This window comes from Peromyscus californicus, unplaced genomic scaffold (assembly GCF_007827085.1).
Source record: "Peromyscus californicus insignis strain IS unplaced genomic scaffold, ASM782708v3 Scaffold_17__1_contigs__length_78620276, whole genome shotgun sequence".
In the NCBI taxonomy this organism is placed as follows: Eukaryota; Metazoa; Chordata; class Mammalia; order Rodentia; family Cricetidae; genus Peromyscus; species Peromyscus californicus.
Window position 1 is genome coordinate 27099630 of NW_026294469.1, and position 25321 is coordinate 27124950.

A 25321-nucleotide genomic window follows, 5' to 3' on the forward strand; every position below is an offset into this window, starting at 1 on the left:
AATGCTCTTATTGTATGAACCAGGGGAGTCAAGGTCATGACAGGGGAACCAGCTGACCTGAGCTTGTGGAAGCTCACTGATTCTGGACCAACAGTTAGGGAGCCTGCATGGGACCAACCTAAGCCCTCTGCATGTGTGTGACAGTTGCATAGCTTGCTGTTTGTGGGTTTCCCAGCAGTGGGATCAGGACCTGTCCCTGACACTTGAGCTGGCTTTTGGGAACATATTCCCCATGCTGGGTTGCCTCACCCAGCCTCGATGCAGGGAGAGGAGTTTGATCCTGCCTCAACTTGGTGTGCCATGCTTTGTTGACACCCATGGGAGGCCAGCCCCTTTCTGAAAGGAGCCAGAGAAGTTGATGGGAGGTAGATGGGAGGTTTGGGGGGATGGGAGGAGAGGAGGGAGGGGAAACTGTGGTCCATATATAAAACAAATAAAAATAAATAAATTTAATTAATGAAAAGGGGGAAAGACACAATAATAAAAGGAAGAAAGAAAGAGAAAGCTCTCATAGCCAATGGAGGAAAGTTGATTAGAAATACATGTTAAAAAAAAAAGATACAACCTCCCCGAATGGATTTTCTTGAAACCTCTCAACAATAAAAGTCAGCTAGAAGTTTAATTTGTGATTGCCTACAAATACTGGAAGTAAATGTCTTGTGTTATTAGGACATTTTAACTAATAAATGGACTGTTATCATCTCCTTTCTAACCCGTAATCGGCTTCCATTCCTGGTCCAGTGCACTGTTTGATCTAAACACACGGCTGTTCAGACCACAGCTCTTCATCTATAGTCCGGTTTCCACCAGTCAGCTCTTACGCTGCACTTCTCCACCAAGGACTGCCCTTCCTGTGATGTGGTTACTAGGCATCTCCCTCTGGGAATACCAACTTCTATGCCTTTAAATCTTCTCATGCTGCTACTCCTATCATACCTTTGACCTTGTTATAGCCTCCTCTACTTGACACAGCTACAATGTATCAACCAGCTCCTGTTCCTGCTCTAAATTTCCTTTTTATCCAACCAACCCCTGCTTTCTTGCTCACACTCACACTCATGTCCTTATCCCCAACTGCCTTGTTCAATTTCCTTCACTAAAACAACTTGACAAAATTCTACTTAATATGGATGCACTTATTTTCTTCTCTGATTATACCTGGGTTGCAGCACCCTAAGACAAAACTGATGAAGTTATTAACACCACTGCCATTATGAATTTTTCATATAAAAACTATATTGAGGGGTTTGGAGAGACTGTTCAGTAGTTAAGTAGCTGCTCATGCTAAGAATCTGAGTTCATTTCCAGAACCCACATCCAACAGATTACAATCTCCTCTAACTCCAGTTGCAAGGGATACTATACTCTCTTCTGGCCTCCTCAGGTAACTGAACTCATGTACACACATACACAGATACATACACACATATACACATATATACAATTAAAAATAAATAGTTTAAAGTGTATTCAGATTTAAGACCAAAAAATCCTTCATAATTTTCCTAATCACCTTTCCTTTCCAGTATTTACAATTACTTTTTTTGAGACAGAGTTTCTCTGTGTGGCTTTGGAGCCTTTCCTGGAACTCACTCTGTAGCCCAGGCTGGTCTGGAACTCACAGAGATCTGCCTGCCTCTGCCTCTCAAATGCTGGGTTTAAAGGCATGTGCTACCACCACCTAGCGTCTACAACTACTTAAAGCTTGATTATCTTGCTTTAATTCTCTCACTCAATTACTCAGCAGACAAACTTGCCTCATGAACCTTAATAATAAAATAGAACCCATCAGATGTTAATTATTTTAGTTTCCTGTACCAAGTCTATACCTTGGCAGCATAAGTCATACTTTTCTCATTCTGGGATGCCTCATACCAAGTCCAATCCCTTTCTGTGTTCTGGATCCAGTATTTAACTGATCTCTGGGGCCTCTGCATTGATTACCCTTTCTGTATTTTAATTTTCTCTCTTTCTAGTAAACCATTAAATACCACCACTAAAAATATGTTCAAGTTTCTCCATTCTTTTAAAAGCTGGGTCTATAGTTCTCATCAGCTATTAGAACCTCTTTTTCATTTATATATTTCTTGACTTCATTTCCTACCTTCATTTGCTTCCACATCCCTCAAACTTCTTAACCAAGGACAGTTTCATTTTCCTTGCAACCATCCTTCTGAAAATGGCATTTTAAGGTCATAAAAGATGTCTGTATACATTAAATAATATATATTAAATATAATGTAAATTAAATAATGCTGTATTACCAAATCAAAGAAATGCAACTACACAATGCTTTGCAAAAGGTCTATCTCTTTCGTGTGACAGTGTCAATGCAAATGGCTATGCAAATAGAGCAGCTTTGCCCCAGTGGTCCTTGTAGAATCAGATTTCACTCCAAATGACTGCTCCCACATTCCCTATGGCAAACTAGTAGTCTGTATGGCTGTAACTTCTCACTATCATACCTATATTTCAGATGGCTGAGGGAAAAGTTGACCATTTAGAGTGCTTCTTTCCCAGACAAGAAAGTAATAAACAAAAACTCTGCTCTCAATCCATCTGTGAAATTGTCAAGGCCAAACCAAACTACAAAGGAGGCTCAGACAGGCATGTCAGCTCAGCTGCCATGTGTCTTGGTTACTTTTCTATTGTTGTGATAAAACATACGACCAAGGCAATTTTTTTAAAGGTGCTTAACTTGGGGCTTATGTTTTCAGAGTGTTAGAGTCCATGATGGCAAAGCAAATGTCTAGTGGCAGGAACAGCTGAGAGCTCACGTCTTGATCTGAAAATTGGATGCAGGCAAAGAGAAAACTGTAGGAATGGCATGAGTCTTTTGAAACATCAAAGCCTGCCCCAAGTGACACTTCTTCTGCAACAATCCATGCCCCTTAATCCTTCCCAAATAGTTCCACCAACTAGGGACCAAATATTCAAACATAAGATTCCATGGCAGACATTCTCGATCAAACCACGACACCATGTGTTTGGACACACATAGAAGAGTGGTACATATTCTAGCAGACATTTTTCAGGGTCATCCACAAATACTGTCTTAAATACAATAGACAAGTGTAATACTTGCTTTTGTCTTGACTTTAGAGTATTTTCTGCTCTTTCTCTTTCTCATTTCCTTGAATTTCTGTTTGCCTTTCAAAGAATGATTTTGAACTCCAAGTCTTCTTTGTTTAAAGAAAGATACTTATTTTCCTTTTTTCTGTAAGTGGACATTGGTTCTAGGGTCCTGTGTATGACAAAATTCACAAATGATAATTGTTTTCCAATAAGAGTAGCACTTGTCCATGACCTAAACAACCCCATTCATATACTTTAAATTATCCCTGGATTACTTACATTACCCAATACCTGGTAACAAGGGAAAATCTTACATACAAATGAAATTTTGAGGGTATGTTGTAATTTATTTAATTTTATTTTTATACTTTTTTTTTGGTTTTTCGAGACAGGGTTTCTCTGTGTAGCTTTGTGCCTTTCCTGGGACCTACTTGGTAGCCCAGGCTGGCCTCGAGCTCACAGAGATTCGCCTGGCTCTGCCTCCCGAGTGCTGGGATTAAAGGCGTGCGCCACCACCACCCGGCATTTATTTTTATACTTTTATTGCTTTGGAGTTAGGGATTGAATCAGGACCCTAATGAGCACACCATACACTCACACCACTACTGAGCTACCTCTCTATATTTTAATTATTTTCTCTTAACATTTAGCTAGTTCTTTCTGGTTTCTTTAAAATGCCAACTCATTAGTTACTATGATAATGACACCAGGAGGTAAAGCTAGCAGCATCAGCATCCTGCTTTTAATAGGAAGGAAAACAAAGGTACATAATTTGCCCAGGTCTATAGGTAGTGAATGACAGTACCAGGATTCTAATGTTGACATCTTGGTTCCAAAACCTATGTTCCTAAATTTTATCTATCTCTTAGGTCAGAGTTACTTGTATTTTCTGTATATTTCCATTATTTTTTGCCTATGCATTGTTGTATCTTAATTACTACCTTATTAATTTTTCTAGCCTGCAAGTTCCATAAAAAGATCATCTTATTTGCATCATATCTTCACATATGTGTATGTATATGTGTGTGTATGCATATGTGTATGTATGGGTTTTCAGATAATGTCTCCCTAGATAGCTTTCACTTGCATGGAGCTCACCATATAGACTAGGCTGACCTCAAACTCTTACAGATCCCCCTGCCTCTGCCTCTCAAATGCTGGCATTAAAGGCATGCAGCTCCACACCCTACTATTTTATTAAATGTAAAAATCAAGGAGTCTAATACTCCCATGGCTTAAACTAACTTAACTACTAACAAAAAGTAGTATGTTCTGTAATTTTTCCAGATTCGTGTGTGTGTGTGTGTGTGTGTGTGTGTGTGTGTGTGTGTGTGTAAATGTAATAGTGTTACCAATTATATTATGGGCTCACACCAACAAATATCTACCAGAGAGGAGGTAAATAATTATAACTACTAAAGAATTGTCTTGAAATAAATATTACTTATTTATTTTGGAGCACTTTAGTGGATCTTTTGAGTTGGACATTCAGAGCACCAATGATTTCATGGGGGATATGGACTTTGTTCATTTCTAATCCAAACAAGCCAACAACAAGAGACATTTTGTAGAAAACTGGAAGAGTCCAAACAGATTGAATTACAAGATATAACCAAAAATTATTTCTAAAAAAGTTGATTATGATAATGATATTGTAATTATGCTTTAATTAAAAAATTAATGAGCATTTAAAGATAAATAGAGTCTATGTGAAATTTGCTTTTGAATAATCTAGATAGACGTATTCACAAATTTTTAGGAGAAAAATATTAAATGAAAAAATTCACAGAGACACATGGTGGCGCTATAGGATAAGATGAAACAGTGCATAGCCAGCTTTGTGGGCTCCGCTAACCAGAGAACAGCCAATACACTGAGAAGGGAGGTATCATAGGGGCTTTACCGACAGAGCTGCCAAGGAATTTTCAATAGAAAGAATCGGACCTTCATCTCTCAAAATTGGGACCAAATTTAAATTTTGCCACAAAGGAGGTCATCTGAAGGAACTATGGGAACCAGAAGGACACTCATTCTGCAGAAAAGGCAAGTTTTGGTTTTCTTTGTTTTGCTGGGATTGTCTCAGGCGAGTACTGAATCTTTGCACTATTCTGTAGCGGAGGAAACGGAAATTGGCTCTTTTGTGGCTAATCTGGCAAGGGATCTGGGGCTGGGGGTTGCAGAGCTGTCCTCCAGGGAGGCCCGGGTAGTGTCAGATGATAATAAAAAGCATTTACACCTTAATTTGATGACGGGAGATCTGCTCCTGAGTGAGAGACTGGACCGGGAAGAGCTGTGTGGCTCCACCCAGCCCTGTGTGCTGCCTTTTCAGGTGGTTCTGGAAAACCCTTTACAGTTTTATCGAGCTGAGCTGCATGTCAGAGATATAAATGATCACTCCCCTATGTTCCTGGACAAGGAAATAACTATTAAAATACCAGAAAGCGCAACTATTGGAGCCACATTCTTAATTGAGAATGCACAAGATCTGGACATAGGAAACAACGGTCTCCAGGACTACAGCATTAGCCCCAATTCTCACTTCTATGTCAAAATTCATGACAGTGGCAATGGAAAGATATATCCGGAGCTGGTTCTAGACAGAGCTCTAGATCGTGAGGAAGAATCTGAGCTTAGATTGACACTTGCGGCACTGGATGGTGGGTCTCCTCCCAGGTCTGGGACAACATCCATTCTCATAAAGGTCTTGGACATCAATGATAATGCTCCTGAGTTTGCTCAGAGTTTCTATGAGGTGCAGGTCCCAGAGGATATGCCCATTGGTTCCAGTATTATTGCTATCTCTGCTAAGGATTTAGATACAGGAAATTATGGGAAAATATCATATTCATTTTTGCATGCATCAGAAGGTATTAGAAAAACGTTTGACATCAACCCAACATCTGGGGAAGTCAACTTGAGATCACTACTGGATTTTGAAGTAATACAATCCTATTCTGTAACTATCCAAGCAACAGATGGCGGTGGTCTTTCAGCAAAATGTACTCTTCTAGTTAAAGTATTGGATATAAATGACAATGCACCAGAAGTGACCATATCATCAATTACAAAGACAATTCCAGAGAATGCTTCAGAGACCCTGGTCGCTCTTTTCAGTGTCCGAGATCAAGACGCTGGCGACAACGGAAAGATCCTTTGCTCTATTCAGGACGACCTTCCGTTTATCCTAAAACCCACCTTCAAGAACTTTTTCACTCTACTTTCTGAAAAAGCACTGGACAGAGAGAGCAGAGCTGAGTACAACATCACCATCACAGTCACTGACATGGGCACACCCAGGCTCACAGCACAGCACATCATAACAGTGCAGGTCTCAGATGTCAACGACAACGCCCCCGCCTTCACACAAACCTCCTACACCCTGTTTGTCCAAGAGAACAACAGCCCCGCCCTGCACATAGGCACCATCAGCGCCACAGACTCAGACTCAGGCTCCAATGCCCACATCACCTACTCTCTGCTGCCCACCCACGACCCGCAGCTGGCCCTGGCCTCGCTCTTCTCTGTCAACGCCGACAATGGGCAGCTGTTCGCGCTCAGGGCGCTGGACTACGAGGCCCAGCAGGCCTTCGAGTTCCACGTGGACGCCACAGACCAAGGCTCTCCTGCGCTCAGCAGCCAGGCGCTGGTGCGAGTGCTGGTGCTGGACGCCAACGACAATGCGCCCTTCGTGCTCTACCCGCTGCAGAACGCCTCTGCACCCTGCACAGAGCTGCTGCCCAGGGCGGCAGAGCCAGGATACCTGGTCACCAAGGTGGTGGCAGTGGACCGCGACTCTGGACAGAATGCCTGGCTGTCCTTCCAGCTGCTCAAGGCCACAGAGCCCGGGCTGTTCAGCGTGTGGGCTCACAATGGCGAGGTGCGCACCTCCAGGCTGCTGAGTGAGCGAGATGCTCCCAAGCACAGGCTGCTGCTGCTGGTCAAGGACAATGGAGATCCTCCAAGGTCTGCCAGTGTCACTCTGCATGTGCTGCTGGTGGATGGCTTCTCTCAGCCCTACCTGCCTCTGCCAGAGGTGGCGCGCGACCCCGCCCAGGATGAGGACGCGCTCACACTGTACCTGGTCATTGCCTTGGCTTCTGTGTCTTCCATCTTCCTCTTGTCTGTGCTGCTGTTTGTGGGGGTGAGGCTGTGCAGGAGGGTCAGGGCGGCCTCTCTGGGTGGCTGCTCTGTGCCTGAGGGACATTTTCCTGGTCACCTGGTGGATATCAGTGGGGCGGGGACCCTGTCCCAGAGCTACCAGTATGAGGTGTGTCTGACAGGAGGTACTGGGACAAATGAGTTCAAATTCCTGAAGCCGGTCATGCCCAGTCTTCAAGTCCACGACGCTGGTTCTAATATGCAGGAAAAGGAGAACTTTCGCAATAGTCTTGGATTTAATATTCAATAAAAATCTCCTATAAACTCTTAATATTTTCCTTTTACTGACAAATTGCAGATGCTTTTTTTTCTTGATATGCAATGGATTTTAGGTTTTACTGGTGTTGCATGCATTTTCATTTTACATGTTTTTCTCACAGTTGCTATGGGGCTCTAGTGATGTAAAGAAACAATCTGCACCGCTTGTTTCGCTTATTTTGAAGTTTTATGTTAACGGTTCTGCTGTTTGTTATGCAAGACACAGAAATGGAAATACTAACTAAAGTATTTAGAGTAAATGTGTTGAGCTGGTGATTACTGTACCTGGTGGAGTCCACAAGCAGGCAGCTCTGGGTGGATGATCTCCAACAAAAGAAAGGGAGGGAAGAAGGGGAGAAGGGAACTAAAAGGGGCAAATGTCACCATATATGGGAGTTGTTCCAACACACTATTAAAACCGAGCATGCAGAGATTTTAAATGTCGCTGCATCTGGGTAGAAATTATATTGCAGCCGGGCAGTGGTGGCGCACGCCTTTAATCCCAGCACTCGGGAGGCAGAGCCAGGAGGATCTCTGTGAGTTCGAGGCCAGCCTGGGCTACCAAGTGAGTTCCAGGAAAAGGCGCAAAGCTACACAGAGAAACCCTGTCTCGAAAAACCAAAAAAAAAAAAAAAAGAAAAGAAATTATATTGCATCATTTGTAGTAGTCTCTGTTAGATTATTTCAACATGAAAGATTTTTAAAATGCTGCCCCTCCATGTCCAGTCCCAGAGGCCTTTGTGTCCTTATGTTTTCAAGAACTGATTTCTGTTCATGTGACCTGCATTAAATACTGATTGCTTAAGTAATTTTTCCTTATCTATTTTCTAATGATGATTTCTAATTCTCAAAATATTCTAGGTCTTGATACTGCTGTTTTCTTGTTTTTAAATAGACAGTGTTTGCTTGGTTAAAATTTGTGGTACTCTATATCTGCTTAAAGCAGGTAATAAGATCATAATCTTGTTCTAATTAAAATAGTCTTTTACCAGAAAAGAACAGGATAAAAACTTCCTAGGAATTAAAATAAATATCTTTAAATGACTTATTTTTTATTTTATGTGAATTGGTGTTTTGCCTGCATGTATGTCTCTGTGAGAGTGTCGGATCCCCCCAGAACTGGAGTTACAGGTTGTGAGCTGCCAAGTGGGTTCTGGGAATTGAATCTGGGGCCTCTGGAAGAGCAGCCAGTGATCTTAACTGCTGAGCCATCTCTCCAGCCCCTGAAATAAAGATTTTAAACTGTTTAAAAGATTTAGATTTACTTTTCCTAACCATTAATAAAAGTAAATATAAGCCACGCGTGGATGCACAAATCTGTAATCTCAGCACTCAGGCAACTGAGGACAGAGAATAATCAACTCAAGATTGGTTTGGACTGCATAGTAAGAGTTTTCCTTAAAAAGAAATTAAAAAAGGAAACAGAACTGATGTGCTGGCATATTCCTATAACCGAGGCATGGAGTGTGAAGCCAGGCTGATCTCTGTCAGACACGTCCCCCAAAATTAAAAAGAAACAGAGTGGAGAATTAGGATCTGAATCCTCACACTTGAGACAATGAGGCAGGAGGCTGTCATAAGTTGGCAGGACTTATGACATGATATGGACACAATATGGAAGGACAACTGTGGTTATGCAATGCATTCAAGACCAACCTCTGCTACAGATGAAGGCCCTGTTTCAAAAGGAACCCCTATGATCTTAAAAATAGAATAAAAGATGTAAATATAATGTCTAGTTGTGTGGACATAGCAGGTAGGTACAAAATCTTGGCTTGACTCTCAGCTCCCAGCAGAAAAGAGTAAATACAGGAATATATGCACCCTGAGCACTTTAGGTGCCCAATGTTCAATTTTCAGCATGCACAAAAAAGTAACTTTAAAATATTATTAATACTTGTGGTCTCTCTCAGATAGCCATGAAGAATAGATCTGTATTTATGATTGATAAATGCCTAATTATATTTCAAATTATAAGCTCTCAATTCGATAGACAGACAGGTCAGTGGAGGAGTATAGACAGATGTTGATAGCTACAATGCAGTGTGGCTATATGGCTAGCATTATGTTGGCCTCTGTATTCACAGGAAGCAATGCTATTAAGACACTAGTATATATATATTGGGCAGTGGTGGTGCACACCTTTAATCCCAGCACTTGGGAGGCAGGTAGATCTCTGTAAGTTGGAGGCCAACCTGGTCTACAGATATGAGTTCCATGGCAGCCAGGACTACACAGAGAAACCTTGTCTCAAAAAAACAACCAAACAAACAAACAAAAACACAATATATTATCCACTCAAATTTAATGTTGAAATGTAGAGAAAAGGTAATTACAAAGTGTGTATTATCCTGAGGCCATTTAGAATCTTGGGAAATTCAGACCTTGATGTCAATGATTTGTATAATGGAAATCAAACTTTTAACAAACCGGGTGATTTACACAAGTCCTTCCCATTAGCATGAACCTTAAGAGCAACTTTTTGTGAACTAAGAGTAAACTGGAAATGCATCAGCCCTTGTGTGGCATTTTAGCTTTGAACTTGACTTTTTAGCCTTAAGTTTAATTAGTTATCACTGACAGGCAGTAATCTTAGGTCCTCATCAAATCAAATGCAGGTTTATATCAAATAAATTATGCCCTAAGCATGGATTACTGACCCTATTGCTTTGCATTTTTAATACTCTTTACTTGACAACTGCATACCCTAGGAAACATGAAAGCATGAATGAGAGCCAGCAGGAACAAAACAATGCTAGAATAACTTGAAAGAATGTAAAATTATTATCATTATCAGACAATCCAGAATGTAAAATTATTATCATTATCAAGCAATCCACAATATACTAAACACGTTCACTGAAATAGAAGTTAAACTTGAAAATGTACAGGTAACAAAAAAACTTGTAGGATATGACAGATGGGTAGCTAGAGAGATTGGCTCGGGCATTAAGAGTGGGAATTCTATTTCCACTACCCATGCCTGGCTGCTCAACTGTAAGTCTAGCTCTGGGGAAACTGACTCCCTCTTCTGACCTCTGCCAGCACCTGCATTCATGAATGCACATATCCACATGCAGACACATCAACACGAATACAACATATTCAATAAGGACAAAATTAAGCTTCCATAATGAAAAACACATAAATCAAAAGTCTAATTTCAATACAGAATAAAAGACAATAAAAACACAGCAAAATATTTAGTTGCATAAAATATGTTCAAATACAATTCATACATTATGTAACTCAAAAGTTAACACAATGCAAACACAAGAGGAGATGATTAAAAACATAGGACAGAGTAAAAGTTTTAGCAGACATACAAAGGGAGAGATGAGATTTTTGTTTGTTTTTTTTGTTTTGTTTTAGTTTTTTGAGACAGGGTTTCTCTGTGAAGACCTGGCATCCTGGAACTTGCTCTATAGACCAGGCTGGCCTTGAACTCAGAGATCTGACTGCCTCAGCTTCCTGAGTCCTGGGACTAAAGATGTGCACCACCACTGCCTGGCAAGACTGATGAGTAAATTTCAACCAGAACAGTATTTGAAGAAATAAAGACTGGGGGACTTCTAGAATTAATGAAACATCAGCAAACAAATCTAAGAGATAGCTGTAAATCTAAAAGAATACATTACAGAGATGTGCATGTCTATAAACATCATAGTAAAATTTCAGAAAACTAAAGAAAAAGAGAAATTTTAATTAAAAAAAACAGAAGAAAGAGAAATTTAACTTCAACACAGATGATTATACTGTCCTCTCTGATCCGTGTTTCTCAGTAGAAGCAACGGAAATGAGACATCTCCAGTGTGTTGACAAAAGTTCGCACTTGGTCTTTTTATAGAGTCGTCAAAGGAGAAAATCAAACAAACTTGATATCATTTTAGTTTTAATTAATAAAGACCACAGGGAAGAAGTAGTATAAATACATTTTTCTCTTTATCGACCCATACCTTGCCACAGATGTGGTCTAGGAGTTTGACCTGTCTCTGTTTCTAGCCTCTAGCCACATTCTTTCTCTCCTCCTCTCCTGATAAAGTCTCACAGTGTGGTCCAGACTGGGTTCAAACTGGTGATTCCCATGCCTCAGCTTCCGGAGTGCAGGAATTATGAGTGTGTATCATCATGCGCTATTCCACATTCATTTCTAGTCTAGAATGTCAACATATGACCACGAGAACCTTCTGGAAGTGGTAGTCCCTCATGGCTGTGTTTTCTCTCCTCTCTTCCTCCCCCCCCCCCCCACAAAAAATACAGGACTCTCCACAAATGAGCACAAGTACAAATAAAAGTCCTTTGTACATGCAAAGGAAGTGTTGTGCCACTGCACTACATCCCCACCCCCCAAATCAGAAATTCAATTATTTTTTCTTGGAGCGTTTCAAACACCTTTTATGTCAGCAAATCCCAAATTTGTCACTGAAGCTCACTTCTTTGCTCAGTTTCAATTATATGATGGAAGATCATGTGTCTAACTACAGGGATGTTCTGTGGTCACCTTAAACTTTTTAACACCCTAGATGTGTTTAAGTTAAAATTTTCCCTTCCCCTAAACTGAAAAAGTATTTTCCCTCCAGCTCATGCATATCCCTCTTCCTTATTTTCTTCCTGTGTTCCACTATCAGTTAACAGCACTAATATCATTTAATTCTTAAATCTTGTAAGTGAAGTAATTTTTCCTTATTATAACACTCCCCGTGTGACTGATCTATCACTTTATCCCATACTATCTCGTAGTTTGGGTGCAAATGCATTACTACATTTTCAGTTGAGGCCAGTATCATCTCCTACCTCTATTATTGCAACCAGCTCTTATCTGTGTCTAGTTTTTTACATTATTCCTTCCTAGTTTATTCTCAACTCTGAAGCATATTTCTCTTTAAAAAACAAAACCTTGATTATATAACTTTTCTGTTCAGAACACTTTAACAGTCTTGCATTTCCATTGACATGCCTTGCAAACTCTTTGCTTAGAGAAAAGAAAAGAAAAAGAAAAAACAAAGAGAGGAAAAAAAGAAAAAATAAACTCTTTGCTTTTCCAATTTCAGCTTTCACCAAATTCCCCTTGCTCTGTGCCATTGTCATGGTCTTATGTCAGTTCTTTTGAATCACACCACTCATTTAGATTTGCAGCACCATGTTTTTTTACTTTTCTGGAGACTGGGGCTTCACTTGTACTTTCTTACCACTGAGCTACGTCTCCAGCCCTCCCAAACATTATTTTTGTTCAGATTATTTCCACTCATTTTTCATGTATCAGTTTAGAATATGCTTTCTCCAGGAAAGCCTTTTTTCTCCACCTCCAAATTTTGGTTAGTTCCTCTTTGATCTTATATTAGCATGAGCCTTCTTCCTGGAGGCAGCCACTATTTTTCATGTTAAGTGTTCTTTTTTTTTCTCGATTTTTCATAGCAGAAGTAGCTTCTGTGTGATTGTCTTTCATTCCCTAATACTTACCACCATTAAGAGCATGCTTAATAAAAATTCACTGAGCAAATCAGAGAATAGAAAAATAAAATACTTAGAATCATGCCTTTGGAAGCCCTGGATGACAAAATAGTGAAATTCAGTTTCACAGTTTTATATTGCCAGAATCTGGACAGATCATACTCTATTCTCTAGTGAGTATTTACTTTCTACTGCAGCCAGATAAGTCTCCGAAGGAGAATTCCTATGGAAATGGTACCATTTACCTAACCCAAAATATCCAACTTCCCCTGAAACAACTATTTGCACATACCAGACTCAACTTCGAGTGCCTGAACATACCCATCCAGCCTTTTCTGAGAGCATTTAATAATGGCTAGAAGAGATCTCTAGGTTTACAGTTTCAATTTTCCTAAGAATCTCTTCCTCATCTTTGAAAATCAATGACATGGGAGTCCTTTGAATTGTCTTTAGTTTTACAGTTGTCTTCAAGGAGAGACCATGAACTGTTTGAAACAAGGATTCTATTTTAAACCGTTTCATCAGTGCAGCACCATCGGATAGTAACTCATTACGTTAACCACAAAAGCTACGACTCAGACATGGAAAGGGGCCTAAAGAAGAAAATTTTATTTCGGTTAATTAACAAATGCATCCGATAAATTAGTATTTTGTCTCAAACTCGCTCGGCTTTGTCTGAAACCTGACAACCTGTACAGTCACTTGGTGGCGCTGCAGGATAAGATGGGAGACTGTTTCCTAGCTGCGGCTCAGTATCCTCTTAACCAGCGGAAGTGAAAGCACCGGATAAAACGGCAAACAGGCTGTCTGAAAGGGCAGGGCAGGGACAAGACCCTTCAGAAAGGAGTGCAAGCCTATAAATTCCTGAAGGTCCAGGTGAGCGGAGCTGCTCTCTGGGCTGCCAGGGACTGAGTTGAAACAGAACAGCAGAAAGTGTCTTGTCTAAGGAATGATGGAGCCAGGAGTGAGGGCTGCTCAGCATCTAAGGCAAGTGCTGCTTTTTTTTGTTTTCCTGGAAGGGTCCTCGGCTCTTTCCGAGACCTGGAGCTATTCTGTGGCAGAAGAAATGGAGACTGGCTCCTCTATAGGCAATATAATTGAAGATATGGGTGTGGGTGACCTGGCCGCACGGGGGGCCAGAGTTATATTTGATGACTATCAGCCTTATTTGTGGTTAGAACTCGAGACTGGCAACTTGCTCTTGAATGAAAAACTGGACAGGGAGGCACTCTGTGGTACCAGTGAACCCTGTATACTGCATTTCCAGGTGTTATTGGAAAATCCTTTGCAATTCTTTCAGGCTGAGCTTTTGGTTGAAGACATAAATGACCATTCTCCCACGTTCCTAGAGAAAGTCATATTTCTAAATATCTCAGAAGGTGCTACTCCAGGAACCTCATTCCAAATGGATAATGCTCAGGACTTAGATGTAGGAATGAATGGTGTCCAAAACTATACAATAAGCCCCAACCCTTATTTCTACCTTAAGTTAAAAGACGGTGGTAAAGGAAGAAAATACCCAGAGCTGGTGCTGGATGGATCTCTGGACAGAGAAAAGGAGCCTTCAGTTAGCTTAATACTAACAGCTGTGGATGGTGGGTCCCTGCCCAGGTCATCGACTGCACTGATTCAAGTTGCGGTTGTGGATGTCAATGACAACGCCCCTGAGTTTGAAAGAATGCTATATGAGGTTCAAGTACCAGAGAACAGCCCTGTGGACGCACTAGTAATCAAGGTGTCTGCTACAGATTTGGACACAGGGATAAATGGAGAAATATCGTATTCATTTTCTCGTGTCTCTAGAGATGTACGGGAAACATTCAAAATCCATCCAATTTCTGGTGAAGTCCATTTGAAAGCACTCCTAGATTTTGAGGTGATTCAGTCTTATACAATAAATGTTCAAGCCGTTGACAGTGGGAGTCTCTCTGGAAAATCAGCCATTATTGTTCAAGTTATAGATGTAAATGACAACCCTCCGGAAATAGTCTTTACATCTCTTATGAGCCCCATCCCAGAAAACTGCTTGTCAGAGATGGTCGTCGCTGTTTTCAGTGTACGAGACCAAGACTCAGGAGACAATGGCAGAATGATGTGCTCAATTCAAGACAACCTCCCTTTTCTCTTGAAGCCTACTTTCAAAAATTTCTACACTCTAGTAACAGAAAATCCACTGGACAGAGAGAGCAGAGCTGAGTACAACATCACCATCACAGTCACTGACATGGGCACACCCAGGCTCACAACACAGCAAACCATAACAGTGCAGGTGTCTGACGTCAACGACAATGCCCCCGCCTTCACACAAACCTCCTACACCCTGTTTGTCCAGGAGAACAACAGCCCTGCCATGCACATAGGCACCATCAGCGCCACAGACTCAGACTCAGGCTCCAATGCCCACATCACATACTCTCTGCTGCCCACCCACGACCCGCAGCTGGCCCTGGCCTCGCTCATCTCCATCAACGCAGAAAACGGGCAGCTGTTCGCGCTCAGGGCGCTGGACTACGAGGCCCTGCAGACCTTCGAGTTCCACGTGGGCGCCACAGACCAAGGCTCTCCTGCGCTCAGCAGCCAGGCGCTGGTGCGAGTGCTGGTGCTGGACGCCAACGACAATGCACCCTTCGTGCTCTACCCGCTGCAGAACGCCTCTGCACCCTGCACAGAGCTGCTGCCCAGGGCGGCAGAGCCTGGATACCTGGTCACCAAGGTGGTGGCAGTGGACCGCGACTCTGGACAGAATGCCTGGCTGTCCTTCCAGCTGCTCAAGGCCACAGAGCCCGGGCTGTTCAGCGTGTGGGCTCACAATGGCGAGGTGCGCACCTCCAGGCTGCTGACTGAGCGAGATGCTCCCAAGCACAGGCTGCTGCTGCTGGTCAAGGACAATGGAGATCCTCCAAGGTCTGCCAGTGTCACTCTGCATGTGCTGCTGGTGGATGGCTTCTCTCAGCCCTACCTGCCTCTGCCAGAGGTGGCGCGTGAACCTGCACACGACAATGACGACTTGCTCACTCTATACCTGGTCATTGCCTTGGCTTCTGTGTCTTCCCTCTTCCTCTTGTCTGTGCTGCTGTTCGTGGGGGTGAGATTGTGCAGGAGGGCCAGGGCGGCCTCTTTGGGTGGCTGTTCTGTGCCTGAGGGACACTTTCCTGGTCACCTGGTGGATGTCAGTGGGGCGGGGACCCTGTCCCAGAGCTACCAGTATGAGGTATGTCTAACTGGAGTGTCGGATACCAAAGAATTTCGGTTCCTAAAGTCTGTGTCTCCCAACCATGAGGTTGTGAATTGCGTGGAAGAGAATTCCACCTCTTTGAGTGGTTTTGGATACAATTAACAATTTGTTGACTTTTTAGATGGTTCTGGATGAATGTTCATTCTTCCTAAACATTCTTGTTTTCCACTGTTTTATCTTCATAAGGAATTTCTAATGTTTTGCCTTTATTTTCCTAATTCAGGAGATGGTAGGTTCCATGCATCTCATTACAGGTTAGTCTCTTTTTAAAAAAATCACTTCTTGATGAAGACATAGAACTTTACTCATTCCTCAAAATTCACCGTGTTTCTTCAACTTGTCAGATTCTCAACATAAATCATTATTGATTTGAAAATACTCACCTTCATTTTATTTGATTGTTGTACAGAAACATTTCCAAAAGATTTGAAATGTGATAGAGATGTCATGAATTGTCAGTGTACCTTCTGCTTTCCTATCTAGAATAGAGTATCTGAAATGCATGATTTTGCTGTACAGCAGTATTAATTGGAAAGACAATTCTCTGAAGTGTCAAGGCTTTTATTATCTTCTTATGAACATCCAGCATGTAATACATATGAATATTGTTAAATTATTTTTAGATTATCTCAAAATTTATAAAATGCCAGATCCCTCCTGTGACATCTGGCTAGCCCACCTCACATTTCCTGAAAATCTCTCTCTTCAGCATAGGTATAGGATCAAAGCTTGATTTGTTTCATACAACTTGGGTCCCTCTATGATTTCAGACAATTGGACGAAGTGATGGGAACTGCTATTCTAAGCTGAGCCAGTCTGATCCTGTGTACTTTTAAAATCACCTTAGAATCCAAATGTATTCTAGTCTTTCTCTTAGGAATATTACAACGAAGTGACGTCATCTCAAACCTCTGAGAGAGGAGAGGAAAGAGGTCCTGCGGAGGATGTTCTTGTTAGTAATCCCCAAGTCACCTTTCACTGTTGGGTGAGGCTGGGGACAGAGAATTAAGATGTGCTCATGTAATAGATTTTTCTAGTCCAGCTCAGTAGAGGGAGGTTGGTTGGTTGGTTGGTTGGTTGGTTGGTTGGTTGGTTGGTTGTTTTTTTTAAAAAGCGTACTTAGATATTCCTGCCTAGATTGGTGAATTATTCCTGTTAATTTTGTATTTTCATTGAGCTACTATAACACAAATCAAAAAGTTTGTAAACTATTACAGTAACATGGAAAGAACTGTGAATCTTTAGTCTAAATGGGTAATTTCGAAGATAGGAGTAGTGGTACTCTCAGGACACTGAGGCAAGATCCTGAGGACAGGGTCAGGCCTCAAGACCCTCTTTTGTTAGGACAAGCCACAGTGTTTTTCCTTTAATGAAAAGATGGTTTAGACCCTCGGTTATTTCAAGTGACTACCAAAAGAGTTCAGAGAGCGGCTACCTAGGAAAATACTGTCTAGTTTATACAGCTTATCATAAAAGGAGTTAGGATCCCAACAAAGCAAGAGGCATCTACAGTAGGAGTAAAGGGCACACAACTTGGTGTTTTGTTCTATGATGAATTAAGCAAATGTTTACTGAGCATCTTCTCTGTCCCAAGGGTTAGTTTAGATATTGTGGTGCAGCAGAGTGCAGTAAACAGTGCTGAAGTACTTACAGGTTACACAAAGGAAATGACCAAATATGTTCATCTGCTACAGTACCTGTGAGGAAAAACACCAGAGAGAAAATGGAGTAAAAGGAAATGGAGTGAAAGGTGCTTTTGTATGAGTTTTCTCATAGGCAAAAAGTTTTATAAAAAAAAAATGTAAGTTCCTGACCATATGCAGGAAGTGTATCATAAACTGGAACTATTGTGTAGATTTTTTTCCTTTATGAAACTCTACCAATGGGAACCACAATCCTGTTACCTGGGAGACATAAAGTTACCAAGAAGCCCCAGAAGTATTGACCCCCACTTTATGCTGAATTTTAAGTTGCACGGCTATATGTTACTAATTGTACAAGATGACTGATCCATCAGTACTGTCTTCTTTCATTTCTGTTTCCCCTAGAGTGCCCCAACACTGGCTGTAGGGCTTCTAATCGGTAGGCAGCTTGTCGAGGTTGTTTACTCCTGTATTTTTCAGAATCCGACGCATTAATAACAAGAATTCTTTTTGTTTAGTGAGGGACTGCATAATCAAAATAACGTTGTTCGATGATTGAATTTATTTCCAAACTTCTGACAACCAAATAGACTGTAAAAAGAATGGAACCATGCAGCGATCGGCTGAGAAGCAAAATCAACGCATGGTGGCGCTGCAGGCTAAGGCTTAAGAAAGGACGAACGCGGAAAAGGAAAAAAAAAATGCTTCTTCCGATCTCCGGCTGAAAAGACCTTAGGGGGAGCTCAACCCATTAATTTTACAGAGAATGCTGCTAACCTACACATCGAAACAGGCTATAAACTGAAAGACCGACCGCTGTCCGGGTGCCCTTGCATCCTGGTTGCTGAAGCAAATATGAAGATTGGAAGAGACAGCAGACAAAGGCAAGTCCTGTTGATCTTTATCTTACTGGGAGTGGCTGGGGCGGGCTGGGAGCCCCGCCGTTACTTTGTGTTGGAGGAAACACCAAGCAGCACGGTTTTGGCTGATCTGGTCAAGGACCTAGGGCTGGGAGTTGCGGAGCTAGCTGCTCGAGGAGCCCAGGTGGTCTCTGAGGATAACGAATCACACCTGCAGCTTGATCTGCAGACTGGGAAGCTAATATTAAATGAAAAACTGGACCGGGAGGAGCTGTGCGGCCCCACTGAACCCTGTGTCACTCATTTCCAAGTGTTACTGAAAAAACCACTGGAAATATTTCGAGCTGAGCTACGAGTGGGAGACATAAATGATCATTCTCCCGAGTTTCCTGAAAGAGAAATGACCGTGAAAATCCTAGAGACTAGCTCTATTGGTGCTGTGGTTCTTCTCAAAAGCGCTCAGGATTTGGATGTGGGCAACAACAGCATTCAGAACTATAACCTTAGTACCAATTCTCATTTCCATGTTTCCATCCGAAACCGAGGTGATGGGAGGAAATATCCAGAGCTGGTGCTGGACAAAGGACTTGATCGTGAGGAGCAGGCAGAGTTCAGGTTAACTCTGACAGCGCTGGATGGTGGTTCTCCGCCCAGGACTGGCACCTCACAAATCCGGATTATTGTCTTGGATGTCAATGACAACGCCCCTGAGTTTGCGCAGGCTTTCTATCAGGTGCAAATTCTAGAGAACAGCCCGGTGGGTTCCCTAGTTGCTAAGGTCTCAGCCAAGGATTTAGACACTGGAACAAACGGAGACGTATCGTACACTCTTTTTCATAGTTCTCAGGAGATGAGCAAAACTTTTGAGCTAAATGCTCTATCAGGAGAGATTCGACTAATTAAAACACTGGACTTTGAGACAACATCTTCATATGAAATAGACATAGAGGCATCTGACGGCGGGGGGCTTTCTGGAAAATGCTCAGTTTCTATTCAAGTGCTGGATGTCAATGATAATTACCCAGAACTAACTATTTCATCGCTGACCAGCCCCATACCAGAAAATTCACCGGAGACAGAAGTAGCTCTATTTCGGATTCGGGACCGAGACTCTGGGGAAAATGGAAGGACAGTATGTTCTATCCAGGATGGTGTCCCCTTTACACTGGAACCTTCTGTTGAGAACTTCTATAGACTGATGACAGAAGGAGGGCTGGACAGAGAGAGCAGAGCTGAGTACAACATCACCATCACAGTCACCGACATGGGCACACCCAGACTCACAACCCAGCACACCATAACAGTGCAGGTGTCTGATGTCAACGACAACGCCCCCGCCTTCACCCAAACCTCCTACACCCTGTTTGTCCAGGAGAACAACAGCCCCGCCCTGCACATAGGCACCATCAGTGCCACAGACTCAGACTCAGGCTCCAATGCCCACATCACCTACTCTCTGCTGCCCACCCACGACCTGCAGCTGGCCCTCGACTCGCTCATCTCCATCAACGCCGACAATGGGCAGCTGTTCGCGCTCAGGGCGCTGGACTACGAGGCCCTGCAGACCTTCGAGTTCCACGTGGGCGCCACAGACCAAGGCTCTCCTGCGCTCAGCAGCCAGGCGCTGGTGCGAGTGCTGGTGCTGGACGCCAACGACAATGCGCCCTTCGTGCTCTACCCGCTGCAGAACGCCTCTGCACCCTGCACAGAGCTGCTGCCCAGGGCGGCAGAGCCAGGATACCTGGTCACCAAGGTGGTGGCAGTGGACCGCGACTCTGGACAGAACGCCTGGCTGTCCTTCCAGCTGCTGAAGGCCACAGAGCCCGGGCTGTTCAGCGTGTGGGCTCACAATGGCGAGGTGCGCACCTCCAGGCTGCTGAGTGAGCGCGATGCTCCCAAGCACAGGCTGCTGCTGCTGGTCAAGGACAATGGAGATCCTCCAAGGTCTGCCAGTGTCACTCTGCATGTGCTGCTGGTGGATGGCTTCTCTCAGCCCTACCTGCCTCTGCCAGAGGTGGCGCGTGAACCTGCACACGACAATAACGACTTGCTCACTCTGTACCTGGTCATTGCCTTGGCTTCTGTGTCTTCCATCTTCCTCTTGTCTGTGCTGCTGTTTGTGGGGGTGAGGCTGTGCAAGAGGGCCAGGGCGGCCTCTTTGGGTGGCTGTTCTGTGCCTGAGGGACACTTTCCTGGTCACCTGGTGGACATCAGCCGCAACGGGACCCTGTCTCAGAGCTACCAGTATGAGGTGTGTCTGACTGGAGACTCTCAGAGTAATGAGTTCAGATTCCTAAAGCCCGTGTTTTCTAATATTCTAGACCAAAACTCTGGCGGGCAATCAGGAGATAATCCACACTTCCCAAGTATTTTAGGCGTGTGAAGGTTCACGTTTCACCAGCTGTATAATTCTGTCTCTTTTGATTTTGCATTTTCTTTTCAAAGTTTGTAGTAAGTTTATCTGCATTTGTTTTTCCTTTTCTCTACGAGTTTAAGTAGTGTTGTTTATTAGCTTGTTAACTATATAAGTATTTTTCAAGTTGTATTGTTATTGAGCATTTTACATCAGGACACTTCCTGTTCCTGATTGAATTGGCAGTACTCTCTCCCAAAGAATGTGAATTTCTTCTAATGAACACAATTCTAATTTTAAAAGTACGTTTCCTGGCACAGGAGAATAGATTAGTTTATAGAGTGCCTGTGCAGTTTGTTGGAGGCCCTAGGTTGGATCACCCTGTAATCCTAGCATTTAAACGTGGAGGCAGGCTATCAGGAATTCAAGGTCATCTACTACTTAGAGAATTCTAGTTAGGCCTGGGCTATATGATGAACAGGACATAGTAAGTCCCCCAAAATAAAAATGCATTCCTGAATTGTGACACCACAGAAGAATATATGATTTCTTAAAATCACACTTCATTTTAAAATTGGAAATTCTTAGGGTTTTTTTGGCATGGCTAGGACTTCAATAGCCTTATTTGTGTTTTCTTTAGTAGCAGTTCATATTCATTCATACTGAGTTTCTTTCAGATTCCCTGATTATGTTTTCTATTCTCTAACAGGAAGTAACAAGGTAATTTCAAGCTTTTTTGGATGTTCACTGTAAATATGGACTCATGAAAAAATATATTCACATCGCCTGTTCTTTCTGGTCTAAGTTAACATAGAAAAGAATAAAAGCCTCTCCATTATCTTTAGCCAATGGGAGTACTTAGCATGTTGCTCCCAGACTGCCTGTGCTCAAGAACTTTCTGTAAAGCCAATAGACTCCAGGAACAATAATATATTTCTTGCTGTTATTTACTTTTTATAGTGAGAAAATCTTGGTGTAAACCCCAAATTCTTGGCTCAGAATAGCTTCTGGTGGTATAGCATGCTGATATCTGCTTGCTTTGGATGATGACATTGCTCTGATTGATAAGGAATTTGGAGGAAAATGCATTATAGAATTAATATTAGTTAGCCAAACAAATTTTAGTAATGGATACGCTGATGTAGTATTGAATGATTTAGAGAAATTATTCGGAAAAAAAAATGACCTCAAAGATATTCAATCCTGATCCCTAGAACCTATGACTATAACTTTACATTGTAAAGATAAAATACAAATGAAATTGAAGTTGTTTATAAACTAAATGGAAAATAGAAAGTATATCCTAACTCATTTGGATGGGTCTGATAGGAACAGTGAAAGGCTTTAAAAGCAAAGTTGAGTCTACCTTGAGATGAAGAGGAACAGTCTGGCATTGTGGCACATGTGTTTAATGCCAGCATGTGGGAAGCAGAGTTTAAGGCCACCCTTGTCTAGTGAGTTCTAGAACAGCTAGAGCTAGAGAGTGAGACCCTGTCTTGAAAACACACACACACCAAAAAAAAAAAAGAGAAAGCTATGAAGAAGAAATTTCCTAAGAACCAGCAGTGGTGGCACACACCTTTTAATCCCAGCACTTGCAGGGCAGAGACAGGCAGATCTCTGAGTTTGAGACCAGCCTGGTTTACAGAATGAGTTCCAGGACAGCCAGGACTACACAGAGAAACCTTGTCTCCAAAAAGTATATAGTTGGAATTGCAGACACAGAATAGAACATATTCAGATTGCTTTGAACAGACTTGATAGAAATGTGATATTAACAATTCTGTTGGTGAAAATGCAAAAGGAAGTAAGGAATGTGGTGCTTATAGAACATGTTGGCTTATAGAGCTTATAAGTCATTTAAAGCAAACTATGGGGAGAAATATGGACATTAAAGTTACTATTAGAAAGAGCCCAGATAAAGAGAACATTGTTGAAAATTAGAGGAAAATTAATACTTTTATTCTTTTATATGGTTTTTCAAGACAGGGTTTCTCTGTGAAGATTTGGAGCCCATCCTGGAACTCACTCTGTAGACCAGGCTGGCCTCAAACTCACAGAGATCCGCCACCATGCCCAGCCCCTACTTTTATTCTTATATAGTGGCAGAAAACTTGGCTGAATTGTGACCTACATTAGATGAGGAAAATAATTGATGCATTTGGATGTTTGGCTAAGGAAATTTCCAGGAAAAGCATTGAAAGTACACCCTGATTTCTTCTCACTGTTTATAGTAAAATATGAGATGAATGACTGGAGGAGATTTTCATCCTAATTGCCTTGTAACATATGTTAAAATCAGGAGATTCACTGCCAGGGATGCATGTATGCTGTGGAATAATCCTCTTGTACACTGTAAAGATTTATCACTAAAAATGGTTTAGTAAAATGCTGATTGGCCAGTATCCAGGCAGGAAGTATAGGTGGGGTGACCAAACTAAGAATGATGGGAAGAGGAAGGTGTAGTAAAGAGTCAATAGACAGATGCTGAGGGAGCAGGAGATGAATGTGTCATGCTAATAAAAGAACCACCATGTGGCAAAGCATAAATAGAAATATGAATTAATTTAAGTGTAAGAGTTAGCTAGTAACAAGCCTGAGCTATTGGCTGAGCATTTATAATTCATATTCAGCCTCTGGGTAAGTTATTTAGGACTGGGCGGTTGGGACATGTTTACACATGCATTGGAGAGAAAAACTTACATACAACAGAGAAACCTTTCTCTAATGCCTGCAAAATATCAGAGCAGTTAATAATGCAGAAATCTCTTTGCAGGGACAAATACATTTTCTAGTAATAGGTTTTTAATGACTTTTCTCTCATGTACCTAGACAGGTATAATGTAACTCTGATTGCTGTGATCATAATTACCATACTGTCTGACTGACAGAACTTTCAGAAGTTGGTCTCATCTTTTCAATCTCCAGTATGACTGGTAATGGGTTAGAAAATAAAAAGTATTGTTTTCTCCAGACTATTGCCATTAACAGCCAGTCAGGAGTAGTTCCTGTCACTTGGAAGCACTGATGACAAATTTCAAAATAATAATGTTGATTTGAATACAAAATGAGAGAAAGAAGTACATTTAATTTTCTTGATTTTTCTAAATATTATACTTGAGTTAATCCTAACAGTCTTCCCATATGCTGAGACATTTTGAAGTAGGCCCAGAGATTCAAACTTGCTAGGTCAGTTCATTCAAGTTTCCATGCTCTCACAAATTGTTTGGAATTGTCTCTTCCTCTTCTATACAATGAAGGTTAATATGAGGTGTTTGTGGTAGTTTGAATGAAAATTGTCTCCCATCGGCTCAGATGTTTGAACACTTGGTCCCAAGTTGGTGGAGCTCGTTGGGGAGCCGGTGAGGGCCTGATGGAAAGCAACTCACTCAGCTGGGATTCAGGAGTTCATAGCATTACCCCACATCCAGTTTTCTCTATCCACTTGGTGTTTGTAAGTGAAGATGTGATCTGTCAGCTTTTTGCTCTGGATGCCTACTTCCATACCTCCCCAACCATTATGGTCTCTTTCTCTCTCTCTGTAAAAGTAAGCAAAAATAAACTCTTTCTTCCTTCAGTCTCATTTTGTTATGGTACATTATCACAACATCAGAAGAGTAACTAATGACGTTTTTATTATTTTTCTTTTATTTTATGAATTTGATATAATTTAGCATTAAAATAATCCATGGGTATACAGAGGCAGAGGCAGAGGTGTGGTCTTAATAAAGACTAGAAGCTGGGCTTTTATCCACTGAGGAGTTGGTGAGAACATGAAGATTAAGAGCTTGGAGCAGGGACGCCTTTAATCCCAGCACTCAGGAAAGGAGCTGTTTCAGTGGGATGTGACCAGAACAGACTGGAACATTCTGCCTGAAGTCAACCCAGGGCCCAGCTGCTGATCCTGAGAAACCCAACAACTTGGAGGTGTTGGTGAGATTGCCCTACTAAACAACCTGCTCAGGTGAGATCCATTCGGGAGAGGTTTCAGAAGCCTACAGTCTGCAGTCTGAGGAAACAAAATCAGCTGAGAAGTTGAAAAATGAGCAAAATGCGACCTGAGAACACAAAAGAAGGTGCCGCCCAGCCACCGAACCAGATCACCAGAATCATAAGCCCACCCTATACTAACTGGGAAGAGGTAAGCCCCTGTCTCCGGACCAGCAGACCAGGTCTCTAACCCCTAGGCCCCAGCCATCGGAGTCCCAGGGACCAGACAGCTACCTTTCCCTGCTCCCCCACCAAAAAACAAAACAAAGCAAAACAAAAAACAAAACAAGGGCTGGAG

General features: G+C 42.1%; 3 protein-coding genes across 3 annotated transcripts; all 3 read left to right on the forward strand.

Moving 5' to 3' along the window:
* Nucleotides 1–405: 405 nt before the first annotated feature.
* Nucleotides 406–8540, forward strand: LOC128112720 (protocadherin beta-14-like). The gene has a single exon (XM_052741974.1). The coding sequence runs from the start codon at nucleotides 5084–5086 to the stop codon at nucleotides 7481–7483; it is 2400 nt and encodes a 799-aa protein (XP_052597934.1). The 5' UTR covers nucleotides 406–5083; the 3' UTR covers nucleotides 7484–8540.
* A 111-nt stretch (nucleotides 8541–8651) lies between these two features.
* Nucleotides 8652–16283, forward strand: LOC128112728 (protocadherin beta-18-like). The gene has a single exon (XM_052741984.1). It carries the CDS (start codon nucleotides 13892–13894, stop codon nucleotides 16277–16279), a length of 2388 nt encoding a protein of 795 aa, XP_052597944.1. The 5' UTR covers nucleotides 8652–13891; the 3' UTR covers nucleotides 16280–16283.
* A 21-nt stretch (nucleotides 16284–16304) lies between these two features.
* Nucleotides 16305–24610, forward strand: LOC128112726 (protocadherin beta-15-like). The gene has a single exon (XM_052741981.1). The coding sequence runs from the start codon at nucleotides 18676–18678 to the stop codon at nucleotides 21061–21063; it is 2388 nt and encodes a 795-aa protein (XP_052597941.1). The 5' UTR covers nucleotides 16305–18675; the 3' UTR covers nucleotides 21064–24610.
* The last annotated feature ends 711 nt before the right edge of the window (nucleotides 24611–25321 follow it).

What these genes read in the sequence shown, in the direction of transcription:
- LOC128112728 (XM_052741984.1), top strand. Translation starts at nt 13,892, where the DNA reads ATGATGGAGCCAGGAGTGAGGGCTGCTCAGCATCTAAGGCAAGTGCTG.
- LOC128112726 (XM_052741981.1), top strand. Translation starts at nt 18,676, where the DNA reads ATGAAGATTGGAAGAGACAGCAGACAAAGGCAAGTCCTGTTGATCTTT.
- LOC128112720 (XM_052741974.1), top strand. Translation starts at nt 5,084, where the DNA reads ATGGGAACCAGAAGGACACTCATTCTGCAGAAAAGGCAAGTTTTGGTT.